The sequence below is a fragment of the Nesoenas mayeri genome (assembly GCF_963082525.1).
Source record: "Nesoenas mayeri genome assembly, chromosome: 1".
In the NCBI taxonomy this organism is placed as follows: Eukaryota; Metazoa; Chordata; class Aves; order Columbiformes; family Columbidae; genus Nesoenas; species Nesoenas mayeri.
Genome location: NC_137541.1, coordinates 24610971 through 24632850, shown reverse-complemented (window position 1 = coordinate 24632850; position 21880 = coordinate 24610971). Strand labels below are relative to the sequence as shown.

The following is a 21880-nucleotide window of genomic DNA, read 5'->3' as shown; positions in this document are numbered from 1 at the left end:
TATAAACGCTCTCAGTTCATCAGATTTCTTAAACAGTTCATCAGCTTTCTTAAACACCCTAAACCCCCTCAGCGGACCTTTAGTCTTAAATTAACAAACCAAAGCAATGAAAGAGGGTGCAGCTTGAATGGCCAGCATTGATCCCCACTGGGGCTCGGCGCGGCTACGGGCACTGAAAAACTGGCTCCATTGTGGGGAGGGATTGACAAACCTCCCGGCCTAAATAGTCCAGCTGAGGCGGGCGGGAGGCTGCAGCTGTAAAGGGCTCCCCTGGCCCTGCTCCCCGCGCACAATGCGCCAGGCATGAGCTCTTTGTCAGGCCCAGACTCTGCAATTTTCTAACAAGGATTAAAGTTGTTTCTCGGCAGGGCCAGTGAAAAGCGATTTAGCAACATACCGTGCTTTCTTCAGGCAAGTTAAAGAGAAGTAGTTAAGGAATTTCATTATTCTGTTGACCGGTAGAAATAGAAAACAAATATATTAAATATTCCCCGTCTTTCTGGGGGCCTGAGTGATAGCATTTGTGGAACGGTTCAATTAAATATAACACTTATCGGCTGAAAGCAAGCACTTCTGATTTATTTTTTTTGAAGTTTTATAAAAAGGTGCAGCTGTTTGCCACCTGGAAGGGGGCTCAATACATACTAATACACAATGCTTCAGTCCTTCTAGGGCTGGTATCCCTAACGCCTGAGACACAAGACCCCGTCGAGTTTCTATTTCTTGCCTGCTCTTGATAAATGGGTACTGTCAAAATGCTTTTTCTGCTGAATATGGCAGGGGGAACAGCTTTTCTAGGAACCGCACTTTATCCTCCTACTGAAGCCTTTATCACACTATTGATCAGGAATTGGGTCACTCAGACGAAAACGGGATGTTTTTACTTCCTCCAGCTCTACTTTTCCTACCAGAACAATAACAGAAAGTACTCTTCCCACTGAAGAGATTGTACAGCAAAGGCAGCATAAGCTAAAATGCCTAAGAAATACTATGAGCATGTTAAACAACAAATGCTAAAATGCCTAGCTTTTATTAAAAGGCAACGCTATTTTATTGTTTCAAGATTTTCATAGCTAACACTGGCAGTGTCCCAAGGAACTTTTAGAACATTTGAAAAAATGTTGAATGATAAAAGAATAAGTCATTCCTTAAAAATGCAAACAATAAAAAGTTAGAAAAATGTACCTGATTTAAGTTGCATAACTTATTTCCCTCTTTGTAAAGTATGAATAATCATACTGCTTTCCTTTGTTGAATGTTAATAATAACAAAGGAACCAAGTGTTAATTGCAGTGTCTTTGAAAATACTCTGAGGTTTAGAAGTTATAGCTGTATTTTCAAGTTTTGGTGTAGACATCATCCACCTAAATGAGGATTTTTACCTGGGCAGTGAAGAGTTCATAGACTCTTCTGAAGGCTGGAAAGCCTTTGTAACTCTTAGGAAAAAAACAAACCCAAAACTAGGGAAGGATTTCTCAACCTGTGGGCCATCACGATACATCAGAAAGTCATCTGCATCTTGCAACTACACACAGGAACAACAAAGTAAGAAATCAAGTCAGAAGAAGTAATTAACATTCAAAATATCTTTATATTTTTGCAGAAATTAAAAATATTTAGTTGCAAACTAAAAGTAACAATGAAGCAACTTTGCATAAAAGGTTTATGCTTTTCCCTCATGATTAGGTAGCCTTTTGATTAAGAGCCTGATAAACCTTTGAAGGCTGAGGCAACTGTAGGCAGACATAGTCAGAAAATTTTATGTAGCATATTCAGTATAATTTATTTGTACTCTTTTCTTGCAGTTTGGACTAGGTGATCCTTGTGGTCCATTCCAACCTGGTATTCTATGCTTCCATGATTCTATGATTATTAACTGGCCAAAACATCAATTTCTTCTGCTGGAAGAGGACTAGAACTTGTTGACTCATGACATAGTGCACATAGATGTGCACCAATCTGTGAGGCACTTTTACAATCGCATTTCCAATGAGTATAACTATGTCATTGACAAGGAAAATGAAGGAACAGAAGTTGGGGAAACCTCAGAGAAGAGAAAGCTCTCATGGAAGAGCTTTCCCAGCCCACTATCAGCTCCACGTGGCTTCATGGTGACAGACACTGTCCTTCTGCGGCAGATCACCCAACCGCACAAGGATGTGGTTTCTCATTAAACGTAGTCTCATAGTGCTGCAATAGAAAATGCTGAGCTGGGTTTGGCTCTGAGGGCCCAAGTTGACAAGTGATATCCCTGAAAAAATAGTCTCATCAAAATCCACAATTTTGCCTCTGTGGGAAGCCCATGCAAACGTGATTTGTGTGTGTGTGTGCATCTCAGCGTTATTACTCTGAATCAACAGAGCATTTTATATTATTATGATGTGCTTCTACATTAGAGACAGTAAGATTCAGCTGGTAGAAGTGGTCATTTAGTTGGCCTCTGACTGTAGAAATAGAAATTATACCATCTCTGGATACAATAAAATTTTCTGGTACACTTGTAGCCTGGATACTGTTACAGCTACCCTTATGCTCTAACGCTTCTGGCTTTGATATTTCCCCTCCCTCCCCCACCAAGACATTAATCTTTCTATTTAGAACATGAAAGAAGTTTATGTTATTTCTCTGGAAAATGAAAAAATGATCCACCTTTTGATACAAAGCATTGTTATGAGCAGAGAAATAATTTTATGTGGCATAAATTTTGTAGTAAAATTAATATAGAGGGAAGCAGCTGACATTACAACTGTGCTGAAAGTTACAATTTTATCTCCACTTCATGGGCGCTGCTCAAGCTCTACTTACTTACATGTTAATTTTCTCTATTTTTACTGTATCAGACACATTACCTTTATTGTTATTTACAACATATAAAATAAAAACACATATAAAACTGAGAAGATGTTTTAGCATACTTTAGCTTTCATCCAATAATAGTATAATATCCATTAATATGCAGACACCAGACCTGGAAAGTTTCAGGGCTTAATTTTGCATTTTCTTCAATGTTCACAAATTTCAAGAAGAATAATATTGGGTTTGGGGATCACCACAATGCCACTATTTTTATTCCTTTTATATTTTTTCCCTAGGAATTTTCATTTAACAAAACTGAAAGAAATTACAATTAAAATAAGCACGAGTGGAAAATCCATGGAGTTAGCCTTGTTGGAACCCTGAGGTTAGCAGGCAGTACAAAAAAATTGAAGCCTTTCCCCTAGACCGAAAACTGGATGTTTAAAAGCCCTTCATCTGGATAATACAAATGATTAAATCAATAGTAAATGTAATATGAAAAAAAATCTGTTTATCTCTACTCTCCATTTTTCTTTAGTTACTTCCTGCATTTTCATTCAAGGACCTGTCCAACAGTCCCCCTATTGCTGTGCCATTTCTGTTGCAATGCTCCCAAGCCCTGTGTTCCCTCATGTGCTGCTACTTTGCACAGAGCCCTGATGCACAACCCTCCACCCTCACCATGGTCTCACACTTCTAATGCTGAGCATCCCTTATCAAGGCACCCTCCTGGAAATGTCTCACGCTTTCACCCAGCTTCCATGTTTTGCTTCCTCCCATAGGCCTGAAATGCTAAATCAGGTTTTGAACTTTGGCTTGGGAATGTGCAAAAATGTTCACAGCTTAAATTACAGATACACGTACCAGGAAATAAGTGAAAAAGAAATCACATACTATTGTCTGCTTCAACACTCCTTGTGATAAAGGGATCAGTTTGGTCATTTCAAATTGCAAACTCTGAGTACAAACAACACTTTTTTTTTCTTCTTTCCCTTTTTTTTTCTGAGTGTGATTGTAGCAGATTCATTAAGTTGCCTCTTGCACCCTTCCTTGGCCAAGGAAGAAAGGTTTTCTTCCTTCCAGTGGGACCCTTCCTTTGGTTTTCTTCTGCCTTTCTTGTACTATTACTCAAATGAACTTCTCAGGGAGCTCAAAAAACATTTTGTTTTTCTTAAGAATGTGTTTGTTGAAACAAACACTTTAGTCTCTAGTCAGTCTCTTCCCTGCCTATTTGGGTGAAGGATTCTCGCTGTCACTCCCAAAGCAATCAGGAGAAAAGGGAAAGGCGCTCAACAGAAAGAGAAACCCAAACCCTGACAGAAAGACCCCATTCAGCAGAACTCAGGATGACAAACAAGTGAACAAATGAGATACTTTGGGGATACAAGGAAACAAATTAAGCAGGCTAGTTTTCAGAAATCAGCAATGAGAAGAAAATAGAGAATATGCTTCATTTAAAAGCACGTTAAGCATCTCTGAAACTTCTAGGCAAAAATGATATTGTCCTGAAATAACAAAGAATATCTAACATATGAAAATCTTACCTTTTAGGATAAAAGTTAAGTTTTCATATTTTGGCTTACAATTAGAAGCTGGTTAGTTGCTATGGAACTCCTGCCAATTCACAAATAAACACACACTTTTAATACAAAATATACAGTTCTCATCTCTCCCTGCATGGTATACTAGGTTGCTAAACAGCAATTTACAGTATTTATGTTACTTTAAAATGTTTGTGACCTTCACTTTTTTTCTGGCTTCTTCACATATGGCAGATGCACTGGGAAACTGGAAGTGTGCAAAATTAGACATGCATAACTTGCCTCAGTGTCTTGACATACGTAGTGTTGCTGTTCTGATTTTAAATACCAGGTAATAACATAATGCTCATGACTGTAGGAGGCTAACAGCACAAACAAGTTCCCTACTCCACTCTGGGTAAGCAGTGCACCTGTGAACAGCTCTTCCACAGGTTATTCTGGTGCTACAGCTCTCTGGAGCAAACACTGTCTGTTTTGCTACACTTGTGTTGTGTTCCAATTTGGGTATATCTGCAAACACCCTCCAAGGCACGGAATGGGGGACATCACTTGAGTGACCTTGAAACAAAAGCCAGCTTGGATCCTCAAAGTAAACAAATGAACATAATGCAAAATGACCAAGTTGTTACTCGTTTTAACACTAGCCTCTCACTAGCAGGCTTGAGCTTTACAAATCCTACAAATGCGCTTAGCTGCACGAATGTTAAGTAGTCTTCCCAGGCCTAAGTGCATGTGTAACGTTAGCAAGGTGAGAGGTCCAGGCTCACTCTGGCTGTGAGGCACCCAACTGAGACACCTACCTCTGCTTTTGGCCACTCACCTGAGGCTCCGCGGAGTGAGGCATTGGCAAAGGGTGGGTGATTCAGGGAGGTGGCAGAGTCCTCCTGTGAGCTGCATCCTCCCCCTTAAAGTGAGTATATTCTCAAACTCTGTTCCATCTACCAAAAGTGAGGTAGACTGAAATTGGGCCAAAGTCTGTGTTGTGACTTTTACACTCACATTAGTCTTCTCTTTAGACTTCCTGCTCCATGTGGAAGGAGGTCAAGCACATATTTTAATTACAGGATTTAAAACATCCTGGGTTCCTCTGGGTGAATATTTACAGGCAGTTTATTTCTTTCCACCTCAGCAATCTTGACCCATCATCTGTTTAATCCGCACGTCATTGCAGAGGCACGTGACAGGGCTGGATGCAGCTGTGAAGTAGGCAGGGAGTTGCACAGTGGTGTAGCCACTCCTCTCCCATGCCCCGTGGATTTGGCACCACGCTGAGCAGTGCTGAAGCAGAGCAGAGGTCCAGCCTCCTGCCTCCCTGTTGCCTCTCCCCTCCCCCTGCCTCCTCTCATCTCTTTGGAGAAAGTGTCCCAGAATCGGGCAGGTGCCTGGTTTGCTCCTTTCCATCTCTGACCCTATTGCCCCTGCGCACTCTTTTAGCTAGGCAGATTATACAGCTGATTTTTCCATTCATTACTTGTACTCTATTTCTTGCACATCGTAAACGCTTTTAGTGCAGTATAAGTACAAAGGATAGTCAATGCTGTGTAAATTAAAAAAAGAATACGATGAAACTTGAAAATTATTTAAAGGAAATAATCTCTATATAGGTCAACACTTTTGTACATTTAAATCAGCACTAAAGCTTCATTTCCCTGTGATCAAACAGGTTAAGAATCTCTTCCCACCCATGAATGACTTTGTCAGAGCATGCGGCAGCATCCTCACCTGGTACTGTTTTGATTTACAACACAGCAACCTCTTTCTGTTGCTCCAGACTCATTACAGAAAAACTAGATTATTATTATGCTTTCTGGCACTATTTTTCTTGTAATATGATCAACAATGTGGTTGTGTGTCTGTTTGTGAACACTTATACAGAGTTTTGCTTCATTTTCCTTTTTAAACTAAGCTTGACCCAAATGAAATACAAGTATAAATATCAAATCCGCAAGCAAGGTTTGAGAAACCATAAGGTTCTCCTGCTGTTTATACGTGTGTGAATTACAGTACATCAAGAAATCAATATTCCCTAGATGGTGCTTGTGCCTGGCACTTCATGGTGAACAAACATTAGATAAGACAATATAAATGGTACAATCCTTATTGATTTGTCTTGACTGCGTAGAATGTGAAAGCTGCGGCCACAGTTAACACTCACTGACAGACTCATCTAAAGTTTCAGTGCAATTTTATATTTTTATAGCTGTCCACACTCAATTGATTCCATTAAGTTGCTAGACACATTTCAAGCCATCTAGATAAGAAAAAAAAATGCAGTGCTTGGAATGAGATGTTGCTACTTTGTGCCTAGCAGGATAAAAAGGTTAAAGGACTAAATTGTGCCTGGATGTTGGAAGGAATTCTCTTTTATTTGATAGAATTTGTTACTGTTTTTAGTGAATGGATACTGCGAGTGATGGATAGATACATTTAAGTAAGTTATATAAATGAATGAACAGTATAGACTAGAAACTGGTCTGGAAGTTGTCAACATGCAAAAAGCCCTCATAGTTCTACCCCTAACTGATAAAATTCCCTCAGAAAAAAATCAGATGGGCTTTAAAATCTTGAGTTTGGATTTTTTTTCCATTTGTTTTCCCCTTCTGACTAATGATGCACATTTTAAATTGCCTCTTTACAGGAATTTATACATCACACAAGTCTGGGAAATTAGGGTTTGGGACAGCATAAGAAATTCTGAATATCAGGATACAATATTTAGTGCTCAAAAATATTTATCTATTTACCTTTTATACTCAAGGAGCTCTTTTGGCAAGATATTGAAGTATCAGCTTCATAGTTTCTTACTCCTCCTCTTGGAATATTTAAATATTATGATTAAATTAGTGTGTAAAAGGTGGCAGACATCCATGCAATGAATATGAAATGCAGACTAGTCTATGGGATACACAATGTCTTGAGAAAACCCTTTTTAAATCTTTTGTGTCTGTTTGATACTCAGCAGGATGGAAATTCAGATATTAAATATGGCATCAAAAAGTAAGAAGTGAGGAAATGTGTCATATCAAAACCATAACAAGACCAGCCATTGTGTTATGGTTTCCTCTAGAGAAAACACCCTCAGCTACAGCGTAGAACAGCTTAGAAAGTGCTGAATATTCTGATCCTGAAGCAGCAAACTCAGAAGCACTTGCTTTCCTTCAAGTGTGTTGTGGTCCTATTGATTTCAACAGTACTGAACTTTGCTGGATTGACAGCAGCATAATCAGCACCCTCCAAGAGTGGGCACTTCTTTTCTCAGCATATTCCAGAGAGAAAAGAAAAATCAAAACTTACATACTATATGAAATCAGATGGGGGTTACATTTTTCAGCTTTCAAATGAACTGTTGTTCTTTTATAGAGATTTCTATCTCAAAAAATGGGGTTCATCTGTGTGAAAACCAGAAACAATTTAGTGAACTTTGAACAGACTTTGAGCAGTAAATTTGCAAGTTGTGGTTTCCACTTGAAGAACAGTTTCATATATTTGAGTTAATACAGTTAATACAGTTCACTTTTTTCAGTCCACATTTGGTGACACTGCCTACATTTTTTTCTAAAATTATTTATTTTTCTAAAATTATTTATTTTTCTAAAATTATTTAAAAAGACAGGAAAAACTGTCTTAAAATGACAAGAATATCTTTAGATCAAGAGAAAACTGCAGAGTGGTTCTCATATCAAGAGCTTTCTATTTTCCCTATAAAATATGAGACATAATTAAAGGTGAGTTAAGACTTTGGTGAAAAGCTAAAGAGCATCGGCAAATCTGAGCACTGCTCAGCTTTTCAATTGCTTTTCTACTTCTCAGTTCTTTTAAATGGTTTTCTATGGCAGGAACATTTTTCTTAATTAGTCACAGCTAATTAGTGTTCTGGCATAGACAAGTAATCAGAAATGTCAGAGCTGCAAGGCTACATCTCCCTAATCCTTTGATAATAATTTAGCCTCCTGGGAGGGCCTCAAGCTGCGGTAAGTAGTGGCTGACAATAAGGCAAAATTAGGTGGGCAGCAGACCATTAGGATAGAAAAATAAAAAGCACTACCAAATCCTGCTGAGCACCATCAGGCAACTAACTACACTGCCAGATGAGGTGCCTGTTTAAGCCTGTGTTGTTAATTAGCTGATTTTACCAGACCTGCCACATATGTCCAGGTGCATCATGCAAAGATGTGTATTTCTGGGTTTGTGCCAAAGGACAATTTTGCACTGTGATCAAATTTCAAGAATCTGAGGAAGAAGCCCACATATTTCTTGAAGATTATTCTGAGTTATCAAAGAAATAAGAAGATCAACAAGCTACAATCCATTTTTGTTGAGTGTCTTTTAAGCAATTAGGCACGGTCCTCTCATGTTTCTCAGAGGTTAATACAAACACAGCTTTTGATTCAAATGTGGCCTTTAACCAGCTCAACCTAGTCTCAACTTGCTGAATTTGCCTTGGCATACAATCTAGATTGAAAAGTAGACCTTTTCGTCAAATCACATGCTCACAAATAATTGCATAACAAAGAAAGAGAAGATTACTTATAAAAATTAACGTGATAGGAAGCAATTGAAGAATAAGAGAAAAAAAATCACAATTTAAGTTTTCTAGAAAAGCATTGTTGAATACTAACTACTACAATAATTATGATTTTGAGGCAGACATGGACAGTACAAGGAGTTGGTACTACAGAAAACTCCCATTTAAAATATGTGTTGCTCTTAGCTGTGTAACACCAGCTGAAGATTATCTCACTTGCCAGGGGGAAGCATTTGCACATTTTTAACACGTTTTTTTGTAAAAGGTCAGAAAACTTATAGAAATGATGCAATTGAATAAAGCATTTGATAAAAATGTACTTGCAGATATGATGGCAAACATAAATGAATTAGATGAGTACTTCATATCACCATTTAGGCACAGAATGAAGTACATGACACAGTAATCTTTGGAGAATAATTACTACCTCAAATAACATCAAGTACATCATTGAACTTTAATTGTCCATCCCTGCTACTAATGGAAAAGGAACATAATGGTTGTGATATGGAAACACTACTAGCATTTAATTCACATTCCAGACAAAATACAAGCATTTTTTTCAACAGAAAAAGAATATCACATTACATCTGAACTTTTGAAATACAAAAGCAGCTCCATAAATCTGGAGTGCTTAAGCATTTATACTACTCATAAAGACGTTCAGTCTTTCTGCACTCCAAATAAAGTTGCATGAATTCCCTGCCATTAACATCCCTTACACTGCTTGTTGAATTACTACCCTGCATGAGGCCACGACCAAGAGGACATTCACCCGTCTGAACAGTCCCTGGGAAGTCAACAGGACTACTCAGTCACACTGCATCGGTTCAACACCCGCCAGAGAGGGACAACCAGGGCCAAAGTCAACATCTGCTAACAGGTGGCATCTTGTACAAGATGATGAAGGGACCTGTTTGCCAATGCTGACCCTTCCAGAGTGCACACGCTGACTACCTTGTGTGTTTATGGTACACTCGTGCACTGGTTTCTCAGAAATTAAAGCCTAAGGAAACTGGAAAAGCTTTAAGTTGTATCAATGGTAAAACAGTGGTGTGTTAGAACTGTTGTCCCAACCAATTATTTATTTCTGAAAGCAGCAATCAATTATTGCATAAATATTTCATTTCATATATAGTCTTAATAAAATTGGAATAGTACAACTGAAGTTTTTCACAATAGGCCCAACACAAATACAGCCTATTAGATAATGCTCTTAATGGCAAATAAGTCAAGAAGGGTTTTGAAAGGAAGGGTTTGAAATTATTTTTTTCTGTGTTCAGACAAGAATATTCATACTTCTTGTTCAATTCACAGGTACAAGAAAGTGCAAATCTACCCAAGTGGCACTTAGGAACTTTGAATTACTACATAAAGTATTGCACCGATGTTTTAAACAGTGCTTTATGCAAAATGACTTATATTTTTCAAATGGTTTGTTAACAAAATCCAATTTTGTTTTGAAGGAAATGGTGTTTAATTTATAAGTCTAATGTAATTTAAAATGCTAAGCAATTCAAGACTTATTAGTCCTATCTTAAAAATTCAGGTAGAAACATGAATCTAAGGCTAGTCAGTGATGACAACCTGGCATGTTTATGGACACAGCACTGCTTTTATTGAAGGTAATGGTAAAACTCTCTTTGATAGTGTAGAACCAGACCCCATGGGATTTTCATAGTTGGATATTTTTTACATTTGTTAATTTTGTGAGCAGATACACAACATTGTTCTTTGAAAGGCTGCATGGATGTTCTTACATCATCCATCAAGCAGATTGTCTTTATAAATGATGGGCCTTGATAATAATTAGTAATATTTTAGATTTCTTCTAGGTTTGTGCAATTCTATATGAATACTTCATTTTCCCATTCACCAAGAGTTACTTCTACAGCTTTACCTGACGATAAGTATTTTTCAAACACTGGATGAGAAAATTAGGTAATTAAAGTACAAATTTGGTTTTAAAGCATTTTACTAAACTATTTAAAACATGAGTTCTTGGTTTAAGTGATTAAACTTCAAAAAAGTTTCAGTGGATAATGCTTTCAATTATAATTTTTAAAAGTAATAATTAAACAAACACAGAAATGCCTGTCTTCATGATTTAGCTGTTATACCTGGAATCTACCTGAGTCACTGCAGTATTAATGGTAGAAAAAGTTTATTTGAATTTATTAAAGCAACTTGTCCCAATGTAATTTCACTGTCTTAGTTTACTTCAGTGGAGTATGGGATCAGAAGGAATCACATGGATCATTCGTTGAACTAAGCCTACAGGAATCATTAACATGGAGCAGACATTTAGCCCAGAGCTACTGCAGACCATCCACATATACGATGCATTATGAAGACTTCCTAGTGCTCTTTAAGATCTGAGGCTAAAAGCAAACAAACAAACAAAACCCCACAACTCTAAGTTTCTACAGCAAGAGAGTAGGAGATAAATCTCCTGAGTTCCTGTGACAGGAAGGAATTTGATAAGTAAAATTCCCAGCTCTTCTACAAAGGAAGACAAAAAGTGCAAAGTGTCTCTGACATACTGACCAGGCAGAAAACTCCATGATTCTCAATCTGATGTTTAAGTTGGAGAACAAGAAGTCGGCACACTGACCTTGTAGAGACCAGGAACACCAAGCCATATTGATTGTGCTGTCTGGAGCCATTCCAAAGGAGGTGAAGAGTGAAATGTACCCAGAAGCCAAGTTATTCAGAGTAAAGGAAGGGAAAAAACCCACTTTGGTCCTACTGCATGATCAGCAGAAGTACTGAAGCATAGGCTTTAAGTTCTTTAGAAATGGTGCAGAAAAAAGCAGCAGCTCAGGCGTCTTTCAAAGTCTCCTAGAGATCTGAGCCTCTCACAAATGTAAAGATTCATATAGCAAGTTTAAATTCCATTCTCTTTTTATTTCTTTTTTTCTTCCCACATTTTGTATAGCATGGTAGTGCTTTTCCAGGCATATCAACCACCACCGCAAAATAATGCACATTTTTTGTCTTCTCCTTAGTTTGGGTCTCTCAAACAGAAAATTTTACAGATTCTAGCTTTAACATTTTTGTGACCCAGTGGCTGACATTTCTACTTATATTAATACTATTCTTCAATTTAAATGATCCTCTTTAATGTGTACATTACTTCATATGACAGACACCTTGTTCTCTTGGTCACTGTAACAGCTGTTAGTGTATAGCAGCCCTGAATCAAGTCAATGAAATTTGTGCATAAATAGTTTGTAAATACACATTTTTTTTGATTAAAATAGTGTCTGAGGCCTGATCTTGTCTGTATCTATAATCACTTCTAGCATACAGAACAGTCTTTTTTTGGTTATTCTGGATGAGGTATTTCCCTGTCTGAAACACAGACACGCACTCTTCCTGTTTTGCTTTGCTGATGATTTCTTATCTGATGCAAATACAAAGTATTTTAAGGGGAAATCAACAGTGATCTACAATTGTAGCCAGTCAAATGGCTTTAAGTATATTTACATAAAAACTTCAGCACATCTGATTCTTTCCACTGAAACATAACCTGATAGAATTGAATCTATAAACAGCATCTAAGTTTTGTTATATCACTAATTAAAAAAAAAAAAAAATCCCTCCAAAAATCATGGCCAAAATCTTTCTCAGTTGTACTGTTCTAAATCTCAATTAATCCTAGGAAAGGCAATTCAACAAAGTGAAAAACCTTTGTTTTAAATTTCTGCATGCTACGAGGTTACATATTTGCTAGTGCATTTACCTGATTCTATTTGGTTATATTCCTAGTGTGATGTCATGTCAAAATGTGATATCACCAAATATAAAGAAAAATATAGGTGCAAATAGGTATTTGATACACAGAATACTTATCATGTACATATTTTTTTCTCTCCTTACAGCTCTAGGCATTGGCCACAACAGCGTAGGATGCACACTGTTGAGTAAAAACACAGAGGAATGGTTTTGCATCTCCAAGGCAAGTGTTATGTCATGGCTTGCATCCACACAAGAGATGTTTTCTGGTGCTGAAAAGCATGATTGCTGAAACAAAACTTGGAAGAGGTCCATGTTAACTTCAGTTGTACTGAGACTCAGTCCTTGGGCTACTGATAGTTGGTCTAATCCAAAATCACACCAGGAATCATACTCATGACTTAATGGTGCGGATGAACCCTTGCTAGTTCCCAGACCTGTGCCCTGGCCAGTTCACTGCTACAGACACAGGCTAAGATTTGGTCCAATCCCAATACATCAACAAAATCAATGTGGCCTCTCCAGTGAGAATCAGACTTGGCTTTAGGCACGTAATTTTATTAACGTTCAGAAAATTACAACATAAGCAAAAATAACCCCAAAGAAAATAAAAAAAATAGAAACTTGAAAATGAAACATATGCTTGCAGATTCAGTGCAAACGCAAACTGAAGCAGAAGTTGCTAATATGGTTTTAGTACTTTGTGAAGGTGCCAGCTGGATGGATGATAATTTTTCTACCCCTGCAGGGCATCAAAGCTTTTATAAAATCATTCTTTTCACACATATTAGCACTTAGCTTATTAAAACAGATGATACTTTTTTTTTTTTTTTTTTGGTAAAGCTGCCTGGGAGTGTCTGGAAATATAAAATCTGAGAGATAAGTCTCATTTTGACCACCCGGTCTAACAAACAACAAACACTGACATGACATACCATGGCTGAGAGTCTATATTGTGGGACCTTCTGTGACTGCCACAACTGTAGTGTCACAGTAAAGGCTGTGAATTGCTGTTATGAAAACATTTGCTGCAACTTGCATAATTAAACAAAACTGCCAGCAAAGCTTTCTAAAATACTTAGGAGATGACACACAAATAAATACATTTCAAAGAGTGTATTATGTTCCAGAATTTGGTTTGTAATGAATTGCATTGCACAGTGCCAGAGATTACTTATTTCCCTGCTCAAATTCCTACATCACTGTAAGTGACTGGTGTCATTGTCATGTAAACTGATCTGAATTTATAATAACTTTTATTTTAGACATATTTTACATCTGTAGTGCTTCGAATTTATACAGAAGGTACAATTTCAGCTGCCTACAGCCTCTCCTTCAAACCACTCAGAAAAGGGACATACTAGACTCAAATTAGTGGTCAGAACTTGAATGAGCAGAAATATGCCCAAGAGTGTTGCTAGTGGCCATACAGAAGAGACTTGTATGAGGGAAATTTTGGTAGAGTAGGCCGTAATTTCTAACAAAAAGAAGAGGAATCAGGGCAAAGAAAGGAGTGGAGGGAGTCTGTGGAAGCCAGTATTGAAGCTGAGTGAAATTATCGTGAAGATACAGGATAGCTAGCACTGTGGGCATGGAGGATGAGGAAGATAATTACTCTGAACTTGCAGAAGTGGGAGTAGAATTTTGAAAACCAGTTTGACAATTCAAAAAAAGTTTGGTCAACTTTAAGAGGCTTAAACTAAAAATCCATAAAACAAAATTCTAAAAGTCGCTCCATGAAAATACCAGTCAAACCTGTAGGTATACTTTGCGTAACTGGCCTCTTTCTGTTCTTTACTCGAGGAAATTTGCAATGGAGGCCACAAACCACAGCAATCCAATTCTTTTCATTAGCACATTCAAAATCAAAAGACGGAATGAAACTGAACTATCACAGTGGAAAAATTACCATTTCAAATAATAATCTTCTACCAATTTTATTTATGCTTTCTAGCACCTAAACTTTTCATGCAGTAACCACTTAAAGAAGGCCATCCTTGATAATTGAACATGATAAATAAAAAGTAAAAGCAAATATGATCAACAGGGAAGAACATCTGAATGGTTTGCTGAAAATAGATCATAAAAAATGAAGCTTCTCCCTTCTGATGCAGTAGTGATACCAGCAAGCTTTTTAAGGGTAATTACTTACATCAAATAACTTCTCTATGTACATTTCCTCATTGACCTTTTCTCGAAGTATATCCTGGTTTTGTCGAACAAACATAATGTATGTATCTGCTAGATCCATCCCTGGTTTCTGTGGAGACATAAAGTAAGGGCAAAAAGTAGTGGGAAGGGAAAGAGACAGACCACTCAGCAATTGAGACTTATAAGAAGTTATACTTAAACATAATGAAAACTGAGATTATGTTACAATGTTCACACATGTATAAACTGTATTGACTAAATCTACTGTGAATTCTGGGTTATTTACTAAGTTCAGGAGGGTTCACTGTTAATAAAGTTCTCAGTATTATATTTATGGATTATTGAGTCATAAATCTAAATTGCCATATGTAACAGAATGAAGTCTTGGCTCTGATAACGTCAATGGCAAACTTGGAGATTTTCCCCTTTTTTATCAGTGAGGCTGCCCCAGCTTCTCCACCCTCAAGGTCCAGATCCTGTTATCACATTCAGAGAATGGTTAAATAAAGCATCCCGTTTATTTTGCATCACCTCAGATTCATTGCAACTTGCTTCCAATATACAGCTGAGTTTTGTGTTTGAGGTTAACTTCTACTAAGTATTTTCCTGGGAGTAACAGCATAAAAAGGTTGGTATGAGAGCAGACCTGTAGCCCTATTTTTCTGAAACTGTTGCACTGGCATAATTAGCTCAGAAGATGACTAGGGAAGGAACAAGGGCTGAAACGTTTCCCTTTTTGTACCAATCTATGTTCTGTGTGAATGGCTGATTAGGTATAATTTTCATACCCCACTTCCAAACATGGGACATGCCAGGATATGTCAGTGTGTGTGACACTGTGTCAGGCCATGCTGGGTGGCTGCTGAAACTGCTCTCTCCTGCCCAGCTGGGACTCCTGGACTGCTGTATCCACAAAATGCTGCTCCGCTTTCCTCTAACAGGAACCACGAATGAACATAAGCACTTTGGAAAGCCTTCTGTAAATGCCCTCTGTGTGAGTTTGCAAAAGTATCAATTACTCCCAAATAATAGTTTTTAAAGTTCATGGCATGCAAAAGAAGGCTAAGTTTCATAATACTTCACGGTGAGCCTTACAAAGCTACTTATGAAGGATTCAGATTTAGCTAAAACTGACTGCACAGAAAAATTAACAGCTCTAGGGAGGGAGGACGGAGGCAGCTATACCCAGTCCCTGAATTCCCAGGCATAAGTCATCTCTATTTTTCAGAAGCTGTAATTGGTAGACAACAGCATATGTTCAAGACTTGTATGCATAAATACACATAATTTTATATTAAGGCTTCCTTTTTAGTCTACAAGTAGATAACTTCAATTTTTTCTCATTCCTTATTATCATATAAATCATGTATTATAATTTATATAAACAGGTCTGAGCACAAGAAGGAAGGAGAGGGGCAATATGCTTGAGCTGTTACCTGTCCAGAAACTGTCATTACACTAGTAGGATGAGAACATTCTCTCTTCTAAATTGCAGTGAGTGAAACCTCCTGGATAATTTTAAAAACTTATCACATACATACATGCCTACATGAAACTGTCAAGAGGAAAGCAGGACCATTTATATTTATATCTGAGTTACACACCTTGATTCTAAGCATAGAAATAAAAGTGTACGATTACAATAGATAAAATAGTTATCTGTTGGAAAACCTGGCTTATGGAAATTGATAGATTTCACTGATAAAAATATATTTTCTTCATTAAAATGTGACAGAAACATTTTTAAATTAAACTCACAACATGATTTAAGAGATTTAAACCAGAAAGCTCCATATATTCTCTCAGCATGCTCATTTGTGATGGTAGAAAGGAATACAATCAGTGTTGAAACCTTATGTAATTTCTAAAACTCGATGGGCAACTTATAGGAACTGGATTAGTTTTAACTTGGAGGCATAACAGGAAAATATTTTGAAATCTTGGGGTGTGGGTGCAGGACAAAATCTAACAAATTAAAGGCTGATTATAGTCATTGGAGATATTTATTCAAGTGTAAAAATAAATCTTCCACTGAATGCTAAAACCTAATGGTCCCCTGATTCATGTATTTTTAAAATTTTACTAAGGTTAATAAAAAAATGTTCATCTTGCAGACAGCCAAAGCTAGAAAAATAACATTTCTCACCAGCATTAATTCTATCCCCTTATCTTTGAGATGTTTACCTAGTCTTGAATCTGTGACATATGGGAATTTCACACCTAGTGAATATATTTTCATGTAGCTTGTGGCACAGGAGTGTAATCATTAAAAGAATATACACAAGTAAGAGTAACTGCAACAGCTGGTGACATTTACCAATTAGAATTACAGTTCCTTAAAACACTTCATCCTTCTTTAATGTGTGCGGGATAATTATCTTTGAAATTGCTGTGGAAAAAAAATTAATTTTCCTTTGAAACAGTGTCTGCCTATGGTAGAAATATGTCTGGGTAATGGAGTTATCAATACCCCAGCAGTATGACTCTCTGTTTTAAAAACTCACCAGAACCATTGCAAGCTATCGCTGCTCATAGTGGGCAACAGGCATTAATCAATGAATTAAGCAATAGTATATCAAATACTCAATTGTCTCTCCATATTGTACACATTGAAATTATTAGTTTTCTCTAAATATGTGAAAGTATAGAAGAAAGCTATTAGAAGCATTGAAATTGAAACAGGCTTAGTGTTATATATTTCATGTTTTAGCTTTTTTTTTTTTTTTCAAGTGGGTACTATGTATTAGATGGGAATCTCTGATTACACGATCCTGTATGGCTCTCTTTTGGATTGCTAAACTTCAGAAAAAAACCCCAAACAAACAAAACAAACAACCATTAAGCAATTGGATATATCTTAAAAGATAAACAAATAGAAACTGAGATACATTTTAAGTAACTGTCACAGTGGGCATTTCATGACTAATATCAGACAGACTTAAGCAACTCAGTCTCCACTTCTGTATCCAAAATAAAAAATTCTGCCCCTCTGATCCTCTGGAAGAACATTTGCTGAAGTTAATGGGAGAGAGTTATTTGCACATCTTTGGGAGAAGAATTTAACCTGGTACATTTATCCGGATAAGTGTAAAAAAGGTATTCTGTCTGAAAACTTCCCCAAGAAAAAAAAAAGTGTTTTTTTATGATAGATAAAAAGTTATTGTAGGTTTGTTTTATTCAGAACAGCAGACAAGATGTTTTGCCTATCTGAAAATGAAAGAGAACCAAACAAAGAGATGAATAGAGAAACTGGAAACACAAAGACATCAAATAAAATACCAGGAAATGAAGAGTTGTAAATAGGGTTACTTTGTCGTTGGTTACACAAGTAACTGAATACACTGGTGAGTGAATGAGTTTAAACAAGGGTGTAGGCTTCAGCAAATTCTTTTTTTAGGGTTAATCACTAGTTAACCTGGCAAGATGAACATGCTGTTTGGGGAAAAAAAAAAAAATCCTTGTTAATTATATACTGCAAGTGCTCTTACTTCCTGCTGCTGCACCTAATCCCACAGGTGCAGGTTGTCTCTTTTACTATTCACTGGTAGGTGGGTCCAGATCAACAGACACTTTTTCAGAGCAACAAATTCAGATAAAGAAGAAAGAGCTTAACTTTCCCACTTTAAATAGGGAAACACTATCATAGTGCCTATTTAACAAGGAGGTGAATTTTAAAATACATTATTCCAGTTTCCAAGATGATGTAGAAGCTGTACCGACACACATTGCTCCCACTGGCAAAATATGCTTGAGGCACCTAGTAAAAAATAATGCTGCTTTGCCTTGATTTGCAGGCATTCAAATATTTCACTGCTGAAAGGTTTGCAACAAGCTTAATGGTGCCACTAGTATTAGCCTTTCCCTACAGGAGAGATACACACAAGTTTCTGCACAGCTTTTTACAATGCAACAGTCCGTCACAAATCATCATCAAATGCATGTACATCTGTAAATACTTATGTTTTTTCTCACTTTGGCATTTGTCACAGAACATTTCTTAGCATCAGAGAGTATTAAACAAGCCTGTATTCTTGATATTACCAATTAAAAAAAATCTAGTTTTACTGAGTTGCTATCCCGTCAAAGCATTCATGTTTCAATGATGAGAACAGATGTTAGAGACTAACTATATAATAAAAAAGTTCATCCCATTTTGTGTTTGCTCTCCTCTCCACCCCCTTCCCTTTCCCTGCGTCCTGGAGGGAGACGTTTTAACTGCAGTGTGGATGAAACAATGAAATGAAAAGGAGTGATGAGCTGGAGGGGGCTATTGTGAGAAACACAGGAGCTCCTTATTCAGTGTCCACCACCACATGAAAGAGTAAGTTGGAAAATTTCACTGCCTCAAATTTCTCCTCTAAATGCCGCAAGGCTCATCACTTGGGCTTTGGGATGACAGAATTAAAATATCACTAAAATATTTTTGGAACGGAATCTACTTGTACTTATGACAAGCCCTTATTCCCTTAATTTCTTACAAATCAAAATACCTAAGCCAGACAGGAAGATGCATCATTTGTACAATCAGCCTGTTTTAAAGGTCATATTTTCTTCTCACATGGCTATGAAAAAAATTATTTTGCTTAAATGAAAAAATACAATGCATTTTCCCTGCCTCTAATACATCTTAATGAGGATGAAAAAGCAATCTTGGCAAAGGCTAAACATTTGTGTTTTTTTAAGAGAGAACTGTCATGCAGAACTTAAACTGAGATTGTGCAAGCATTTATGTGAACACTTTTACATATATGTGTAGTTTCATTGCATTCACGGGGCAACACAGGCACGCAAGTGTTTGCACCAGGATCTTGATGCTGTAGGGCAAAAGGTATACAACATGCTACCGTAACTCTGACAAAATCAGATATCAGTATGTTTTACTACGTTATTTGAACTTTCCCACTGATTAGCAGCCATCTTTCTAATCTCCATTTAAGAGGTAACTTGCAAACACTGCTTACTTAGATGATGCTGTTTACTTAAAACAAATGATGCAGGGCTTTCCTTCCAATTCTCCAATAGCTTGTTTTTGTGGATCTGAAAACAGAAGGGCTAGTTCCCAGGTTTGGGAGGAGGAAGGCAGAAGAAGCTCTGAGCATGAGGATAATGACTGTTCTGTGCTCTTTATTTTTAATAAACAGAGGTCTCCAAGTAAAACCTGCTTAAAAATGAATGGCACAATATGGCCACACCTGATTTCTCAGAAACAAGCCGTTTGCTTCTTAAAGCCAGCTAAAAGAGGCCACACAGTCCAAGTGTGATATTGGTAATGGAGGAATCTGGAAGGTCCCAATTTATATCTGCTTGGCAGGAGGCAGAGTTCCTACTTTGGCCTCTACAGAACACCGTAAGTCAAATCCTGGCACATGTGTGAGGCCCCTTTTCATACCTTTGATCCCCACATAAAGGCAGGAGCGGAGGGAGAGGCCAGGCTTTGTGCGAGCTGTGCGCTGCTGTCAGCCCTGGGTCCTTCACGTGGCCTCTCTGCACTTGGTATGACAGGTGGCCTACATGAAGTGAGGGAGGATTAGGTTCCTTCTGTGCCCTCTACATGACTGGCATAGATTACTGGCTCCTACAAAGGGATTTAAACATACCTTTCTGAACAAAAAGCAGCATATAAATATGCATGTAACTGGATGCTCAATTTGTATAAGTAATTGCTCTTGTTATATTTGTAAATGAGGCAAATGGGTGTAGAAATGACCAGCTAGAGACAGAGCTATTTGTGTGCAAAACTGACTTACATGATGAGAAACTGAACACAGTGAAATTATCTACATGACTGAGGAATAATAATCATTTGAGATTAACAGTATACATCTTTTGCCCTCAATTCTACTGCATTATTTCCCTATTCTCATTAATTAACTGGCTTTGTGAACAGTTTATTAAAAACATGGAAAAAAATTAGACAGGTTGTACTTCTACATCTCCTAAGGATTGCTTGGGCTTTAAAAGAAACTAACAAAGAGTTACAGTGGATTTGGGTGAGTAATTTCTTTAAAAAGAACTGTAACCTAAATCAGTTCCTGCATTCCTAAACATCAAAACATAGCATTAACAAGAGAAAAATTGCATTCTTGATGTTCTACTTATATTTGTAATGTTTGTGTTATTTTCCTCCAAACATTTGTTTTTTTTTTACGTGCACTGCAACTGCATTTTTTTTTTCACTTCAGAGCAGTGCATATTGTGACAACTACCAACAAAAAGAGTGTAATAGCAACTACATTTTTCACTATCATTTTTAGGAAATCATAAGCCTTCATTGTTGTTACTCTGCTTAGTCTGGGTTATTTTGTACTGTTACTAATATTGCGTTTGGTATTTCAGTTACCAAAACATACACAGTGTCCATACAGCCCTGTATGCAATGACTGGGAAAGTGATGAGAGCTCCAGGTGATCACATATGTTTCATTTACTAAAAGGCATTCTAAAAATAGAGGCTTATGTTGAATGTTTTCTTCAACAGGTTAAAAAAAGAAGAGATGAAACTTCTTTTTCTTTTTTTTATGGATTTATTAATAAATATCTGGTAATAATGGAAGGGTAGATAGCAACATAACATTTTCACAAACATATCAGCCAAACAAACTGCATGTCTGAGTCCACATGTCCCACCCTGGCCCTAAGAAACTGAGGGATGCCTTCTGGGGAGTGCGCGTTTTTGTGACCAACTCTAAATCACCTACTTATGTCAATAGAATTAACCTTTCCCTCAAAATGACCAAGAATCATCCAAGAATGTTCTCATTCTCTTTGAATTCTTTATTATTTCTATTATTATTTACCTTTTCACTTTTTTATCCCCTTTGCCTTTCTCTAAAACATTTCACTCAGTACTACCTTAATTTTCTTCTAACATCTTTTTTGTCTAGTTAGTTTCTTCTTATTTCACTATAAATCAGCGTGTTTTTCCCTCTTTTGCCAAATATTCAGCCTGATAATCAAAGATCAAAAACTCTTGAATTCACACACTTAAAAAACTCTCAAAGGCCTTTTGCTCCCCATGACCTCCTTCTCCCCCAGATCTACCAAGCGATCAACACCTCTGTTTCAGGGACCCTAAGGACAACATCAGGATGGCCCAGGGAGATCCTTGAATGAAGGTGGGGCATGGGAGC

General features: G+C 37.2%; 1 protein-coding gene across 3 annotated transcripts in view; it reads right to left on the bottom strand.

Moving 5' to 3' along the window:
- CADPS2 (calcium dependent secretion activator 2) overlaps positions 1-21880 on the bottom strand; it is a gene marked incomplete at both ends in the record, with an annotated part of 299698 nt that overhangs the window by 7211 nt on the left and 270607 nt on the right. For all 3 annotated transcript variants that reach the window (XM_080355871.1, XM_080355872.1, XM_080355873.1), the window contains one exon: positions 14753-14860. In XM_080355871.1, coding sequence (XP_080211997.1) covers positions 14753-14860 — 108 coding nt within the window. The remainder of the gene's footprint in view (positions 1-14752; positions 14861-21880) is intronic.